General features: G+C 35.3%; 2 protein-coding genes across 2 annotated transcripts; one reads left to right on the plus strand and one right to left on the minus strand.

The window, feature by feature from the left end:
* Positions 1–4,690: 4,690 nt before the first annotated feature.
* On the plus strand, positions 4,691–6,763 carry LOC113331428 (LRR receptor-like serine/threonine-protein kinase GSO1). The gene has a single exon (XM_026578134.1). The coding sequence runs from the start codon at positions 4,708–4,710 to the stop codon at positions 6,646–6,648; it is 1,941 nt and encodes a 646-aa protein (XP_026433919.1). The 5' UTR covers positions 4,691–4,707; the 3' UTR covers positions 6,649–6,763.
* On the minus strand, positions 6,698–10,051 carry LOC113331429. The gene is made up of 9 exons (XM_026578135.1): positions 9,569–10,051; positions 9,138–9,218; positions 8,541–9,041; positions 8,289–8,424; positions 8,024–8,189; positions 7,717–7,845; positions 7,404–7,598; positions 7,173–7,295; positions 6,698–7,057 (listed from the first exon to the last, which is right to left on the minus strand). The coding sequence occupies exons 1-9, from the start codon at positions 9,732–9,734 to the stop codon at positions 6,950–6,952; spliced, it is 1,605 nt and encodes a 534-aa protein (XP_026433920.1). The 5' UTR covers positions 9,735–10,051; the 3' UTR covers positions 6,698–6,949.
* Positions 10,052–15,999: the final 5,948 nt, after the last annotated feature.

Genomic DNA, 15,999 nt, shown 5'->3' on the forward strand with positions numbered 1-15,999 from the left:
AACCTCCATATATTAATACATTTGGGGATTCATAAATTTATTAATATATGGAGGTTATTAATATAGGAAGGTACATCTAGGAAATATAAAAAAATTCTAGTAGAATGTATATAAATACTATTAAATAATGTGCATACATATTTATAGTTCTAATACACAAGTAAATGTATATATCTGCGAACTTGTGGTAACAACCTAAAAATTTACCTCTCTTTCTCAAACTCCCTCTGTTTCAAAAATACCATCCTCTATTCCATTTCCGTCAGTTTCAAAATTGTGTCCAGCTTCTGTTTATAGGCGTATTTTTTCAATGAACTTTCTATTATAGCCTTTAATTTTTCATATTCATAAATGCATATTAATTGGATCTAATCTAAAATATTAAAGAAATTTGTACAATTAAGAAAACAGATATATCCTTCATTCCTTTTAAAAGACAATATATTTAGCTCCAAGAATTAAATTCCCTAAAGAGTTTATACTCCATAAATTCGATATCTTTTAAATTTCCTTTTTTATTTCCTATTTACAATCCTCTTAACAATTTTAGGTAGTTTTTAATACTTGCATTTTTATTAATATAAAATAGGTAAATAATGAAGGCTAGTCAAGTAAAGTATTATGGTTCCTTAATATTTTGACAAAGTCAAACCGGACTGTCTTTTTGAAACGGAGGGAGTAGATAAGTATTTTATTTCTACATAAATTCAATGTAATAAGCTCTATGTTTCTCTAATATAGTGTCGATTATTAATATATAGAGGTAAATTCCTTAAGGCAGGACTGGGAAAAAACATTAATATTAAAATGTGGAGGTTATTACTATTTATAACTGGCTCAAGTTGGGACTATGATTTTTTACTAATATATGAAAGTTATTAATATATGGAGGTTTTACTATATTTATACTTATAATTATTATATTTAATTGTGAAGTTAAATTACATTTAAGAAACATCCCTTTCGATCCACTTACGTATATATTACAATGTCTTCGTCTTTTTATATGTTTCTTTTTTTAATAGTTCGAACTATTCGATATCAAGGTACCTTCCAAAAGCTAAAAGAAATATCAAAGATTTATTAGTTGTGGCAAGTTTTCTACTCTCCAACACTAATTGTGTATAATATAGTTTGGGGATATATAAATTAATTGGGGGATATAATAAAAAGACAAAAATAAGATTTAAATAATAAAACAAGGTCAGCCCCTATCCGTGTATTTTATATAGTTCTCAATCTACCTCTCACTAATCATGTTTAGTGGTTAATTATAATTAGTTAAGTTAATAGATTAGTTTGATAATGCTTGGTATAAATCATTAGCATTGAATTTGTTCATGCAATAACATTAAATCAAGATATTTATAATCATGAAGGTTCAGGTGAAGAACCAACCCAGAAAAGTAAACAAGCTGAACATACAAGTGCTCCAATTACATGTATAAGTATTAATGTATTGAAAATTGGTTTTTTCATTGAATTCGCCGTTGTTACGCCTGAAAAAACTCAGTGACGGCATGGTAAAAATATGAATACCATGATGGTAGGGACCAAATCGTTATGGTATTCATACTTTCACCATGCCGATACACAATATCTCCCGATTTTGAAATTGTAGCCGACATTTTAAATATAAAGAATGCTCGTTAAGTAGACTGCCGGCACAGAAAGTTCATTATCGAGCATGCTGGTAATAGTGCCTGTATGATACATTGCGCAACTTGGTGTGCCGGTATATGATGCAAATTTCTCAGAAACTTGAGTTTTTTTCACTTGGCTATCGTAGATTTCTATTGAGCATGCCGGCAATTAATAATTTTGGCATGATATTCATACTAAAAACAGTGTCTACATAGTAAAACGACAACTATGACGGTAAACAAAACCGACATTGTATTCATAATACAATGCCGGTATTAACAGAAACTGAAAATTTTCAGTTACAAATTTTAATTCTAACATAAATGAACTCTTTTAAAACAAATCGATAATTAGGTTTCTTTCAATGAGACACATTTATATAATAAATTAATCGTCGGAGAAGTTTTTGAAACAACAACGAAATCGTGTTGAAATTGATGATAGAGAAAATAAAGTCAAAAAGAGGAGCCAGCGGAAAAGGAGAAGAAAAGAGAAGAAGAAAAGAAGTTAAAATACTAAAGGGTATTTTAGTATTTCCATACCCAAAAGTCACCCATTAGCAGAAACTATTGGATGCAGATATAAACTCATATAACCCAACTAGCTTATATATCCTCCGATCGCGCGTTCTTATTTTAGGCATGAAAACCGGTTCCTGTTACTTTTTAAAAGATAATGTATTTTTCCTAAACGACAAATTTAATTCTCCAATATTTTTAAATCCCACCATTTTCATCGTGATAATTATTGAAATATTCCTGACATGTCACTCGGTTCAATTATATAATCTAAGGATAGTGTCGGATATATCAGTCAAGTTCATTTTCAAGTGTGAAAGTGTAATTTAGCTCTAAAAATAGCCGAAACCTCCAAAATTTGAAGCTGATCTATGCTTTGTACAAATCCTTTATCGTTGAAATGTGCTCCCACTAAGATAAATGTTTGTTCCATTCCCAACTTTAGGTATTCTTATGATTTCATGGCACCTATTATATTTTCAGTTGAGTACTCGTGGATTATCTTTTTTATCCACCCATACTCAGATTCCTGGTACCATCACTAGTTGTGTTTCCCGATAACAAATTTCTTTATCCACAAAAGATAATGAATTTTTTTCTGGTTCGAAGACCGAAGCGCAAATACAATAAAAGATTATTGGTTTCAAACTAAAGATTTGTTTTATCACTGATACAAAGACATCAAGTTGTGTCTCTCACTATTTTTGCTACCTAAGAGCAAAACTGAAACAAAAACAAAAGTGCTAAAAATACTGAGAGAATCCCACAAAATAGTTTGAAACCCACAAAATAGTTTCAACTGAAAATTTTCTAAAATTTGAAGCAGAGCTATTCTTTGTACAAAACCTTTATTGTTGAAATGTGCTCCCACTAAGATAAATGTTTGTTCCACTCCTGACTTTAGGTATTTCTATGACTTACCGTGCCTATTATTTTTTTAGTTGAGTACTGGTGGAATTATTTTTTAGCCCCATATATACTCAGAGCGTCCATAATGGACGACTAAACCCAAATATAGTGTCCAGTTGATAGGCGTAGTGGGACGAACCATCGATTAAAATTTGATCAAAGACTAAAATCCAGACCAAATTTGGTCTGCGACCAAGACCAAACCCAAATATAGTCGGGCGTTTATATAGTCCACGCCCCATAACCAGGCGGACGTATAGTCCACGTCCCACCCCAGGCGGACGTATAGTCCACGCCCCACACCAGGCGAACGTATAATGCACGCCCGTCTTTTTTTTTTTTTTAATCTTTTGTGTGGGGCGGGCTTAATACCTCCGCCCCACTCTTTACAAACTTCAAATGCATGGGGCGGGCATAATACCTCCGCCCCACTTTTTTTTCTTTTTTTTTTTTATTTTTTTTTCTACACCGGGCGAATGTATACTCCCAGCCCCACACCAAGCGTTGGTATATTCTACGCCCCACACCAGGCGTTGGTATAATGTCCGTCTGACCAAATTTAGTTTTTCCACCGTAGGGTCACACACTAGATTAAACTCAAAATTTGGTCTTTTTTTTCCTCTTTGGTCTTTGATTATACTCGCACCACTGCAGTTGCTCTCAGAAGCACAAATACAATAAAAGAATATTGGATGCCAATGTAGTTTCAAACTAAATGAAGACTTATTTTACCACTGTATTACGAAGATTTCGACTTGTTTTTCTCACCATCGTTGCCACAGAGTAAAACTGAAACAAAACAAAAAATGCTAAAAATACCGATAGAAACCCACAAGATAAATCCCGGTAGAGAGAGTGTGATGGACCCATTTACCCCGCACACATTGATTTTCTTTCCACGTAAGATTATAGAGACCAAGTTGCTTGAAACTGGAGACTCGCTCTTGGGTTCCATTTTAATAAAAGGATGCATGTGTACTTTGTTAGGTACCTATTCCTGAATTCTACTGTAAAAGGGCAAACACCATTGGTCACTCTTCGGATCTCCCCCTGCATTTCCCCAAGAAAGGTCAGTTATCCAAATGCTTTAAAGTCTCTAAACAACCCATACAGTTGTAAGTTATTCAAAGATTCTCCACGACACCCTTGGAATACAGACCATGGAAGATAACATACATAAATGTGAAACCAACTTCAACTAATAATTGCCATGGAATTAATACATCAGTAAATGTAAACAAAACTGAAAAATGTAGTAATTGATTGTCCAACAGCCGAGTACAATGAGTTGATTCGATTTCGATAAGACCGTCTTCCTCGTGGTCTGGGAAGTATTCTTTTCTCAATGTGCAAGTAACAACAGATCATTTTGATGCTTTTACCTGTGCAAGAACGTTACATATCATCTTAAGAAGACAGTTCTTTGCTTTTCTCTACTATACTGCAGGTACTTATACTGTAAAAGTAAAAAGTAAAGGAGCAAAGAAAAAAAAAAAGCAAAAGCTCAAAATCAAAATCATCATGAGCATCATCAACAAACATTCCTTCTTTTAATAATTTAACAAACTTTCTCTCTTTTCATGGATACTACTTATAATAATCTTGCCCACTAACTTCTTTCTTTCCACACTCAAAAATGGTGATCAAGAAACTCATATGGAGTATTATCAGTGTCATGTTCAATTTCATTACAGTGGCAGAATGCAAGGGAAAGATGGGGTTATGTCACAAAAGAGACTTGTTGGGTCTGAATGGTTTCAAGGCTGCAATTCATCTTGATACTTCTGAAAGATTAGAAAAATGGGTCGGCCGCGATTGCTGCAAATGGAATGGTGTTTCTTGCAATAACAAGACTGGAAGAGTAACTGAAATTACTCTTCCTGGTTTGATGTCTAGTAGTGATTTCATCTTCCAGAGCAAAATGGAAGGAAATTTATCACCTTCCATTACACTTATCTCATATTTAGAAGTCATTGATCTTGGTGGGCTTATTGGTTTAACAGGAAATATCCCACCTTTGATTGGAAACCGTCTTTCGGATCTTCGTAAGCTTTATCTGTATGGCAACAATCTCAGTGGTGCATTACCAGCAAGTATTGGTAAGCTCTCAAAACTAGAAGAACTTCAATTGCATGAGAACTCTTTATCTGGGTTACTTCCTTACAGTCTTGGAATGCTTCTAAATCTCAATAGACTTCTTTTACACACAAATCGGTTTACGGGTTCAATCCCTGAATCTCTTACAAAATTGTCAAACTTACAGAGTTTGGATATACATGGGAATCGTCTGACAGGACGTATACCAGAGAATATAGGTGCATTGCAAGTTCTGAAAGAACTTGATCTTTCAAACAATTTTCTTACTGGAAAACTACCTCAATCTTTGTCAAATTTAACTTCCATTTCAGTTCTGTACCTGGACACAAATTTACTTGAAGGAAAAATAAACTTCCCAACAAGTTCTAGTCAAATGAGGTCGCTAAGTTTTCTCAGACTCCATGATAATCACCTAACTGGAAACATTTCTACTACTTTCACTAATCTAGTGTCCCTTCAAAGATTTTCTCTAGCTAATAATATGCTTGAGGGAGAAATTCCTTCGACTTTTGGAAATCTACTATCAGTTACAGAGATTTACCTCGGTGGAAACAGGTTATCCGGTGTCATACCTAAATCGATTGGAAAACTGTCAGTTCTTTTGCATCTAAGCATCTCTAACAACCTAATAGAAAGTCCATTGCCATCAGAAATTTCTTCCCTCAAAAATCTTCAAACACTTGATCTGTCGAACAATCATTTGAATCTGTTAACAATTCCTAAATGGCTCGGAGGAATGCCTTCACTTTCTCGGATTTTCTTGGCTGGTTCTGGAATCAAAGGAGAAATCCCAGAGTTCCTACGAACAACTCCAAGTCCTATACTCGAGCTAGACTTATCAGCTAATCATCTAACCGGAAGCATACCAACATGGTTGGGAAGTCTCAGCATGCTTTACTCATTGAACCTCTCAAGGAATGCACTGGTGTCAACACTACCTGATTCATTCACAAAGTTGCAGGACTTGGGTGTGCTAGATCTTCACTCGAATCAGCTTTCTGGACCTGTTAGTAAGATCTTCAATATAGAAAGCAGGTTTGACGGTGGATCACTTTTATATATCGACCTTTCTACAAACAGTTTCTCAGGTGGCATCGAGGAAATGGCGGTAGGAAAGCAAAAACAAATCAGCTACCTTAACTTATCTCATAATCATCTGACGGGCAGATTACCATCTTCAATTGGAAAATTAGAAGCCATGAAGACTTTGGATGTGAGCTACAATGGGTTAGGCTTCAACTTGCCAGGGTCACTAGCTAATGTAAGTTCATTAGAGACACTGAAGCTTCAAGAAAACAAATTTACAGGTGAAATACCAACAGGGTTCCTGAAGTTGAGAAACCTGAAGGAATTAGATATATCAGATAATCTTCTAGTTGGAAGAATACCTGTCGGCAAACCTATGAGTGACTTTCCAAAGAGTTCATATTCTGGAAATAAAGGGTTGTGTGGAAAGCCACTTTTCCCATGCAAGTTTTGAGTTCTAAGTTTTTCTAAGATTACTGTAATATTAGAATAGCCAAGTTTTCTTTGTTTTGGCCAGATGTTCATGTATACACTCAAAAAATTTACATGGAAGTTTTTTACATTCAAAATTGACATGGAATGCCGTATTACTTTTAAACTGAAAGATTTGGACACTGAATTATTTGGAATCGTTAGCAAATTGTTGGTTTAATCAAAAGAAGAGAATTAACCAACCAATCAAGCAAGAAAAAATTCAAAACATGAAATTTTATTAAGAAAAGAATGTTTACACAACCTTTGTGACTTAGTTGCATTCAGAAAGGCTCTTCATTCAAACCCAGTTGATGGTATTTCGTATGGTCGATCCCGTTCAGTCTTACACAACATAAAATCTGCTCTGGCAGTTCTTCGGGCTTGTTTCCCTGATTCACCCAAATATTAACATGTAAGATACTCAACAAACAAGCCAGGACAACAGTAGATAAATATCCTGATGCAATATAACATTTTTGTTATAGTAGTGAATAAAAACTTTACCTGGATTGTGAGTCCAACATCCAGTATACATATCTTCAATTTATCTTGAAATGCTTGGAACCCTTTCCTAGAGATGTAACTGAATCTGTGCATATCAATATCAATCTCGAAGTAATTTTCTCCCTGTAAAACATTTCAAAGCAAGAATGTGTTAGATGCAATATATTATCAGCTAATGTTCAACTAACGATGAACCCCTAGAGAAATGCAATTAGTCTGTTAACTGCATACCAAGTAAAATTCATGTTGAGGACGTGAAAGAACAGGTTTTTCGTTGTATGCATGCATAAGCTTTCTTTCTGCTGCATTTAACTGAAGGTCGTCTACATTGGCCACGCGACCCAAGATTTTTACTCTCTCCCTGACGGGTAAAATTGTATCTACAGGGAAACCTCTGACCTTTTCGACTTCGTCATCTATTATCCTCTGCAATGAAGGAAAATGAAGAATATTACTCATGAATTATGTTAGTCAGAGGGAAAAAAATCATCATGAACTATGTTACTTCTCCAAAGAAATTATTTAAACATTACGGCCATGGTACCCTGAGATTTTCTTGGAAATGAAGAGGAAGCTCTTTTGAGTAATTTTCGGAGAGCGTAAAATACAAAACAAAATTCATCCCTTCCCCATCAGTTTCCCCCTGAAAGATGGCGGCAGGATATAATGGAACCTGAAGAAACACAGAGATATTAGTACAAGTAGTATTACATAAATATCAACAGGATATATGTATAGACCAGGCAATCATTTACTTCTTCAACAATAGTATATAGGTGGCGCAAGTTTAATTGCATCACTGTTCAACAATATTTTGAAATGTAGTGAATTATAAGAGTTAAGAAAAACACCTGAACATTTACAACAAGAAGAGGTGGGAGCTTTCCAGATGATGATTTCACAACTGGAAGTTGCACAAAGCGAGCTATATGATCAATTTTTCGTGAAGATAAGAAGACATCAACACCAGTGGGATAATATGCCGCATAACCGGGAGCAAAATCTTTCCTTTTATCCCTGCATTACAAATAAAAATTAAGATGACGATATCTCTAATAGTAGCTGGTCTGACTGATCACATGACTAGATAAAACGAGTTTAACATCGTTCACTTGCCTAAGATAATTCTCTGCACGGACTTTGAAAGAACTAGGCTCGATAGCAGACCAACTATCGAACATTTTCTTCTCTATTGGGCATCGTGGAACTTGGTCGCCTGCTTTCGGTCTATGCAGAATTGTCTTTGTAGACACTGCGACAAAACAAAAGGATGATAAGCCGAAAACATACATTTTTCCTACCAAGATAATGGAATAAGAAACGCTCTAGTTATAACTTTTCTAACAAATTATGGTGTTTGTTACTCACTTGATGTGGGATTAGAATGTCCTTCTTTCCATCTAAAGGAATGTTTACTGGCTGTTTTCTTCTTTGTGCCCGGGGAAAGAGGATCCAAAGGTTTTCTCTTCTCAATTGAGGGGACGGTAGAGGCAAGACAGGGTAAACAAACATGTGGAAGAATCCCACAATGGTCAAGTACTTCCTTGTCCTTCTCTCCAGCATGTGTATCCCCTGAGTCACCAGAGTGCTCATCAGGGCAAACTGGAAGTTTACTATTTGGTAAAGTGACAGCAGAGTTTGGTTGAGTATCAGCATCATTCGAAGGTGACACCTTGCTGATTGATTTTCTAGAGACATCAAATAAATAATCCAATGCTGAATTTCCCGTTGATTGTTCCTTTAGTTTCGGTCGCAGGTCTGGAGAAGGTATAGATGGAACATTATCATGCTGATCTTCATGGTTTCCATTTCTCGTTGATGATAAACTCGACAAAGATGCCCTTCCCGAACCACTCGAAGACAACGAATCTGTAGGGACAAAAGATAATTGTCAATAAGACTACACCCACCGCAAAATAACTGCATATTCCAAAACCAAAAATGAAATACACCAATCCACTTTACCTTCCTGAACACTATGAAAATCCTCATCGCAATCAGACTCAAACATAGCAATAGAATCGAACCATGCCTCTTCTGTATTTCCTGCCATACACACACCACATTCCCAAAATTAACAATCAGACAGGTTAATCAACAGCATCTCCAATATCTAGCTTCATCCACCAACAACAAATTTTGATCAAATTTTTTCTAAAGAGTACTGAAATCACACAAACCCTAATAACCTCTCTATTGGGTCAACTAAAACCCCCAAAAAATTCTTCCAGTCTAAAAATATCCAACATTGAAAAACCCCTTCATCTCCCTTCACTAATCAACAATCAGTAATCTATATAAGTAATGAAATTTCTGGGGAAACAAACAAAATGATCAATCAATCAATCATAGATAAGAAACTTAGAATTAATCATTACAAAACGAATTTTTCATACCTTGAAAAGTAGGGTTACTAATAGAATGATGATCAGGAACAGCAATAACTTTATTATGTTCAGATGAAACCCTTCTTCTTGTACCTCTTCTTCTTTTCCTAGTCCACTTTGTTGATCTTCTTTTAACTCTTATACATCCTTCTTGTGTAGATACACAACCCCCCATTGAAATTTTTCCCCCTTCCCCTCTCCAGAAATTTTTTTCTTCTCCTCTCTAAACCATAAACATAATCAAAAGCTTGAACCCTGTTTTTGCTTTGTCTTCAATCTTCTTTTCTTTGATAATATCAACAAATAAAATAATTTAGAGAAAACAAGAATTTTTCAAACCTTATAAATTACTACAGGAACTGGTACTACTGTGTGTTTTACTTAAACCTCTGTGAAATTAAAATACAACAATGAATTCAGGGTTCCATACGCACACTACTTACGAGGGACTTACTCCTCTCTCTACTTCATAAATAGCTGAATTTGATGATTAATAATTAAAAAAAAAAAAAATCAATCTTTTTTTTGGCCTAAAAAATCAAGGATTTTGGAGAATAAAGAAAAGAAAGTAGTTGTATAAGACGGCAACTGAAAGTGGGGTCTGTATGACACGTGGGAGCATATGACTGGTTAGTTGTGTGTATGTTGTTGGATTTGGTAGGAAACCGTGTTTTGTTTGCTTTTGTTTGTTTACTAAACCGAGTCGAACAAAAGATATCCCTAGTCACTTGCTTGAAACAGCATGATGTCGTATCGGCCTATTTGTATTTGTTGTGTTTGTATTTATATCCCCTTCCAATAGGGGTGAGCATGGCCTGTATGGGTCGGTTTCTGTCTCATCCACATCCAATTCGATGGATAATGGATTTTAAATTTGGCATCCGCATCAAATTCAATATCCAACAGAGAGAAAAATATAACCAAATTTGAGTCTCAAGATCAAGTCATAAAAGTTTGATGGGAAAAGATGATGATGAGATAAATCTGACTATATGGAGGACTATTAAAAATACATGATTAATATCATATATATATAAAATCTTACCAATATTTTATATCTAACGGACGCGGATGTCCAACGGATTTTTAAAAGTGCGTCCGCATCCAATCCATAATTCATAGGATCTCAGAAGTTGCATCCGCATCCAATCTACTAGGAATGGTTCGGCCATCCATCCGCAAAATTGCGGTTGGGCCGGGTAGAAACCTTATGTTTCTGGCTAAATGCTCACCCTAGTTTCCAACCTAGAATTAATATTTAAGCCCATTTTCCTGGGTTTCCTAAGTTATAGTCTTGCCCCTCTGAGTCCAATAGTCTCTAGTCTAATATTTCTGCGCCCAAACAATTTAGTCCAAATTTTATATTAGTTAATCCAAACTCTCACCGACTTAAAAAATAATTGTTTCTTTTATGTTACCTTAAATATTTTTTCATATAGAGAGAGTTTAATTTTAGATATGAGATTTTAAGAGTGAGAGGGAAATTAGGTTCTCGGTTAGCAAATCTATGAAAGGAAAATAGATAAATCTTTGTTGGGATGAGTTTTTACCTTGCTACCTAGTCAAGATCATATACCTTCCAATATATATGCGATAATACAATATATATCCTCTACACACATGAGATATCCCCTGGAAAAACAAAGCCAACAATATACTAGCTATTCAAATTTTCAAAAATATTTTTCGCATTATTCTTGTGACTAGTGGAGACGACGACGAAATATACTCAGTTATATCTAATGCAATAAGTTATTGGAATGACGGTACTTTTTGGATTTGATTAAAAAGAAAAAAAAAAGTAAAAAAGCCAAACCTTAAATATATTGATGATAATACCGTCATTCAAGAAGTAGATCGATTATAAGACTGACCATAGAGTTCTGACAATCACATAAATTTCAAACTGACAACAAAAACATTCAATCCACTTAATATTTACAAGACGTAATTCATATAGGTTTCCTAACCGTTAGATATTAATTTCTAAATAAGAGAGCAACTTGAATGGCCTGGTTTGGATTAAAAGCAACACATCATAAACATATAACAATTCTACAGATAGTAGAGATGACAAAGACTTCTCAATAAAAAAAAAATTCCTCTAAACATACATATGTATAAGATAATCCATAGATCCAACCATTGTCAATGATTTTTCAAAGTAACATTAGCAAATATTACCTATATCGTTCATCATGAGCGAAATCGTTAGGGGTCTTCATCGGGTCGGTCTTCTGAAACTAATTGTTGCTTATGTGAGTTGGTGTTATAGTTGTTGCTAGTGTCTTTGGGTAACTTGGTGTTGGTGGTGGTGTTGTAATTCTCTTGGTTATGTTTTCATTCATGATCAACTTCAGCAAAAGTTACAAAACTAGATAAAAATATCCCTTCAAAAAACTCTTCAAATAAATTCCTAAAGCCGAATTAAAAACCTAAAACTATTATTAAAATCAAAAGAATTGTTAGATAGATCCAAATCTAGGAGAAATCAGTAAAGGAAAATGCAAGAACCTAAATGGAAACTAAAAAAACAAAAACCATAGAATCTTGCCTCAGTAAGTAAAGATGGGTAACTTTTAGGTGATGATCGAAAAACTATAGTTTTTGAGACTCTCTTGTTGTAGCTATTTTTTCATAGAGAAAGAATCTTACTTAATACTTAATCTATCTATTATACATAAAAGATTATTTAAACGTTTATAATACGCAAACCAATATGATAGAGGACGCAATACCTTAATTATACTGAAGTTCTTAGTGTTAATAGTTTAAGTGGGGACCTATATGATATCAAATACCCAACACGATAAACCGTGCTCAAGAGTAGTTCTTGACAAACAACCCAAAACACTAATTTTAGGTAATGAAGAACTCTTTCGGGAAATAATGGATCCAATACGAAATTAACAAGATCCAATATAAAAAGAAAAAAACTTTTTGAGTTGGTCTTTGGAGAGTTTACTCTCTCGGTCTATTTATCATTAGTCCTTACTTGACTCAACTGTCCCATCATTGGTAATTGTGTTCGTCAATTATTGTAATGTGGATGGCTGAAAAATCTTATCATCCAACGGCTAGAATTTTGAGTTCTATAAATACGCCGCATTTCAACTCCAAATTCATACATTCTACACATTCTAAATCTCTTCACTCTCAAATCATCTATAAAAATGCCTTCCAGGGTTCGTAGTGTTAGATTCACTCAACAAGAGGATTTAGCTATTTGTAGAGCCTTTGTTTTTCCACACAAGATGCTATCAATGAGAATGTAGCCGAATCGAAGTTGTGTTTATGGGAGAAAGTTTATAGAATATTCGTCGCTGAAACGGGGAACATTTATGGGCGTGATTCTGGCGGATTGTCGCATCGTTTTAGTGTAATTAGTCGTCATGTATCGGAATTCGTATCTCAACTAGTGCACAATCACAAAAATAAACTCGATGGTGAAGCTGGAAATGAAGTGGAACCCAGAACACTAGCGACGTGGGCAGTATCTCACGGCGGAAATTTCGACTTCCAAACTTGTTTCAACATTCTTAGGGTACTCAACAGATTCGATCCCTACATCGCCCTTGGAATTCCACCACCCGGCCATTAAATGAGGACGAAAATTGACGCATATGTAGTAGTTGTTTTAATCTAATGTGTTTCCTTTATTCTCATGTATGATGTAGTTGTTTAATCCAATTAGTATGTTTTGATTTATAAGAAAGGTTTATAGTTATGATATTGATGGTGCAAATGTCAAGACATCCACATGTTTGGTTTAGATAATCATAACACAAAATAAACACCAAACTAAATAACATAAGGGGAGCTCCTATGGAGCAAAAAATCATCCATGTCTTTGTGATAGTCCACATTTTATGAACCAAAAAATGCTACTACGGGTGAAGTTTGTATCCGCATCTCTCTGAAGTCCAGATGGTACTCCACATATTTGGAGAGGTTGCTCTGGAGTAGTCCATCTGGTCATTGGCTGACCGGATGTTTTTTTTACTTTTTTTTTTATCTTTTTTCTTATCCGGTGCCTTACTTACTGGATGCAACAATGTTACTTTTTCCATCATGTCACTTAATGACTGGATGAGTGTTCAAAATTTTGGAAAAAAAAATCTCCCGCAACAGCGACAATAACATATTGACCTAATTCTTCCATCTACAGACTCATGCTCCATCATTGCTGCCATCAATATCTTGATTTCTCCTTCTCTGCCAAAATCACGATTACTTCTACTATTAACGATAATAATCCATTCTAACTCTATCTTCATCATTCTCAGCAAAGATCATCACTATTTCCATGAACGGTTCAAGATCAGCACCAACTTCACCATCACTGCCAACCAACTCCATTGTTCCATCACCGAGCATAACAACAGAAAACTGAGACATTCCCAGTTTTGTATTAAGCTCAAGAGTTTGAACCATTCACCACCTCTTCATCCGACAAAAAAATCAGAAGGTGGCAGCACCATTACTTCCATGTTCTCGACCATCACCAACAGCATCGTTCCCATCACCGATCATCTACTGCCAATACCAACCCGTGACTCCACAATCAAACTCGTAGCACAGTCCTAGGTTTTTAAAACTCAATATCCCACTTACCCAGTTGAATTATAGAATCACTTCAGATCAATGACCATAAAATCCCCATGATCAATCAATCTACAACCATGAATCTCTATCTAAATTTGCGTTATTTTTTTTTCTCAGCTTACCACTTTTCCGAAAAACCCTTGGACCGAAGAACTTTTTTGAAAATAATGTTGTCCGGACACTATTGAGTCGGATGGAGACTCATTCAGATTTACCCATAATGGGTTTTGACTCCACAAATTTGGGAAAGTCCACATGTATATGGATAGTCCTTGAGATATGGATGTTTTTACATCCACACCATATGAGTTGCTCTAATACCATATATAGTGAATCGATTTGTCCATCAACTTTAATCAGCCCAGTCCACCAAAAAATACCTAGGACATTTCCAGAAATTCCTTCCCTACGTGTCCCCTTCAGTAGAAGTGCACAAATGCATAAAATTCCTGCAACTGGGCTTTGAGCATCCACTGATTCTCTGTGGACAATGTTTGTAATCGTGATCTCCATCTCCACAATGCTCGCAGTGTAATAACTTTTTCTTCAATTTGGCTTTAAGTTTGAAGTTTTTGCAGAGTGTTGCAAATTTTTCTTCTTTTTCTTTAACCTTCATAGCATCACCTAGCATATATGGTTCCTCTGGACAGTTGGGATCTTGACATTGCAAATACCTGAGCTTTTCCGGTAGTGATTCAATCATCAATCTGATTCGTGAACAACCTTCCCGCGGACACTTTGAATACATCCAAGGGCATTGCATAAGACTGTGGTTATCCATGAAACATAATGGACAAACCTATTTTTCTTCGACAAATAATATTTGCTTCACTTTGCCTTTAGAAAACACGGTGGATGTTGTTGGATAAGCAAAAAACATGTTGGCTTGATTGAGAATCAAACCTAGTGTTGTATTTATAACAAAAAAAAATAGTCGTTGGTAATTCAAACGGGAGGTCATGGTAAAGCCGTGTGGTTTTACTTTGACCTCCACGGCTAAATTTCCAACGACTCGATTTTCTTTCTCACCCTATAAATTCTAGTCTTCTCATCTCCAAATTCACATCTTCTTATTTCTTTCTAAAACTCTTAGTCTCTCTCACTATGCAGAATTGTCTGCTAGAATCCATGGTCCTAAGTTTACTGAAGGAGAGGATTTAACTATATGCAAAGATTATTTTTTTCATAGGTTAATCGTTAGTACAATAGAACCTCCATATATTGATACTCTGAAAAAGCGGGGGTCTAACAACACCACCCAATATTTCGCTTAGCAATCTGTATGGACTAACTCCGAAATACTTTCTAGAGAATCAACTAGACAGTCAGACTCAATCTAGGTAAAAGTATCTCAAGGAGTTAATATCTCTCTCTTGTTTTGATTTACTCAAGCTAATAGAAATCAGCGAGTCCTAATCAAATACAAGGAATAACTCGGATGGTACCAAAGACCAGTATCCGAGGATCAATCAATGACAATCAACAACCAAAGGTTGGATTACTCTAATTGATGATCTAACGCACAACCTGTATTATTTCAATTATAAAGATAAAACAACATAATGCGGAAACTGAAATAACACATACACCAGAAATTTTTTTAACGAGGAAACCGCAAATGAAGAAAAACCCCGGGACCTAGTCCAGATTGAACACAAACTGTATTAAGCCGCTATAGACACTAGCCTACTTCAAGCAAATTCGGGCTGGACTGTAGTTGAACCCCAATCAGTCTCCCACTGATCCGAGGTACAATTGTACTCCCTACGCCTCTGATCCCAGTAGGATAATGCGCACTTGATTCCCTTAGATGATCGCACCCACAACTAAGAGTT

The sequence above is a fragment of the Papaver somniferum genome, unplaced genomic scaffold (assembly GCF_003573695.1).
Source record: "Papaver somniferum cultivar HN1 unplaced genomic scaffold, ASM357369v1 unplaced-scaffold_125, whole genome shotgun sequence".
Lineage (NCBI taxonomy): Eukaryota > Viridiplantae > Streptophyta > Magnoliopsida > Ranunculales > Papaveraceae > Papaver > Papaver somniferum.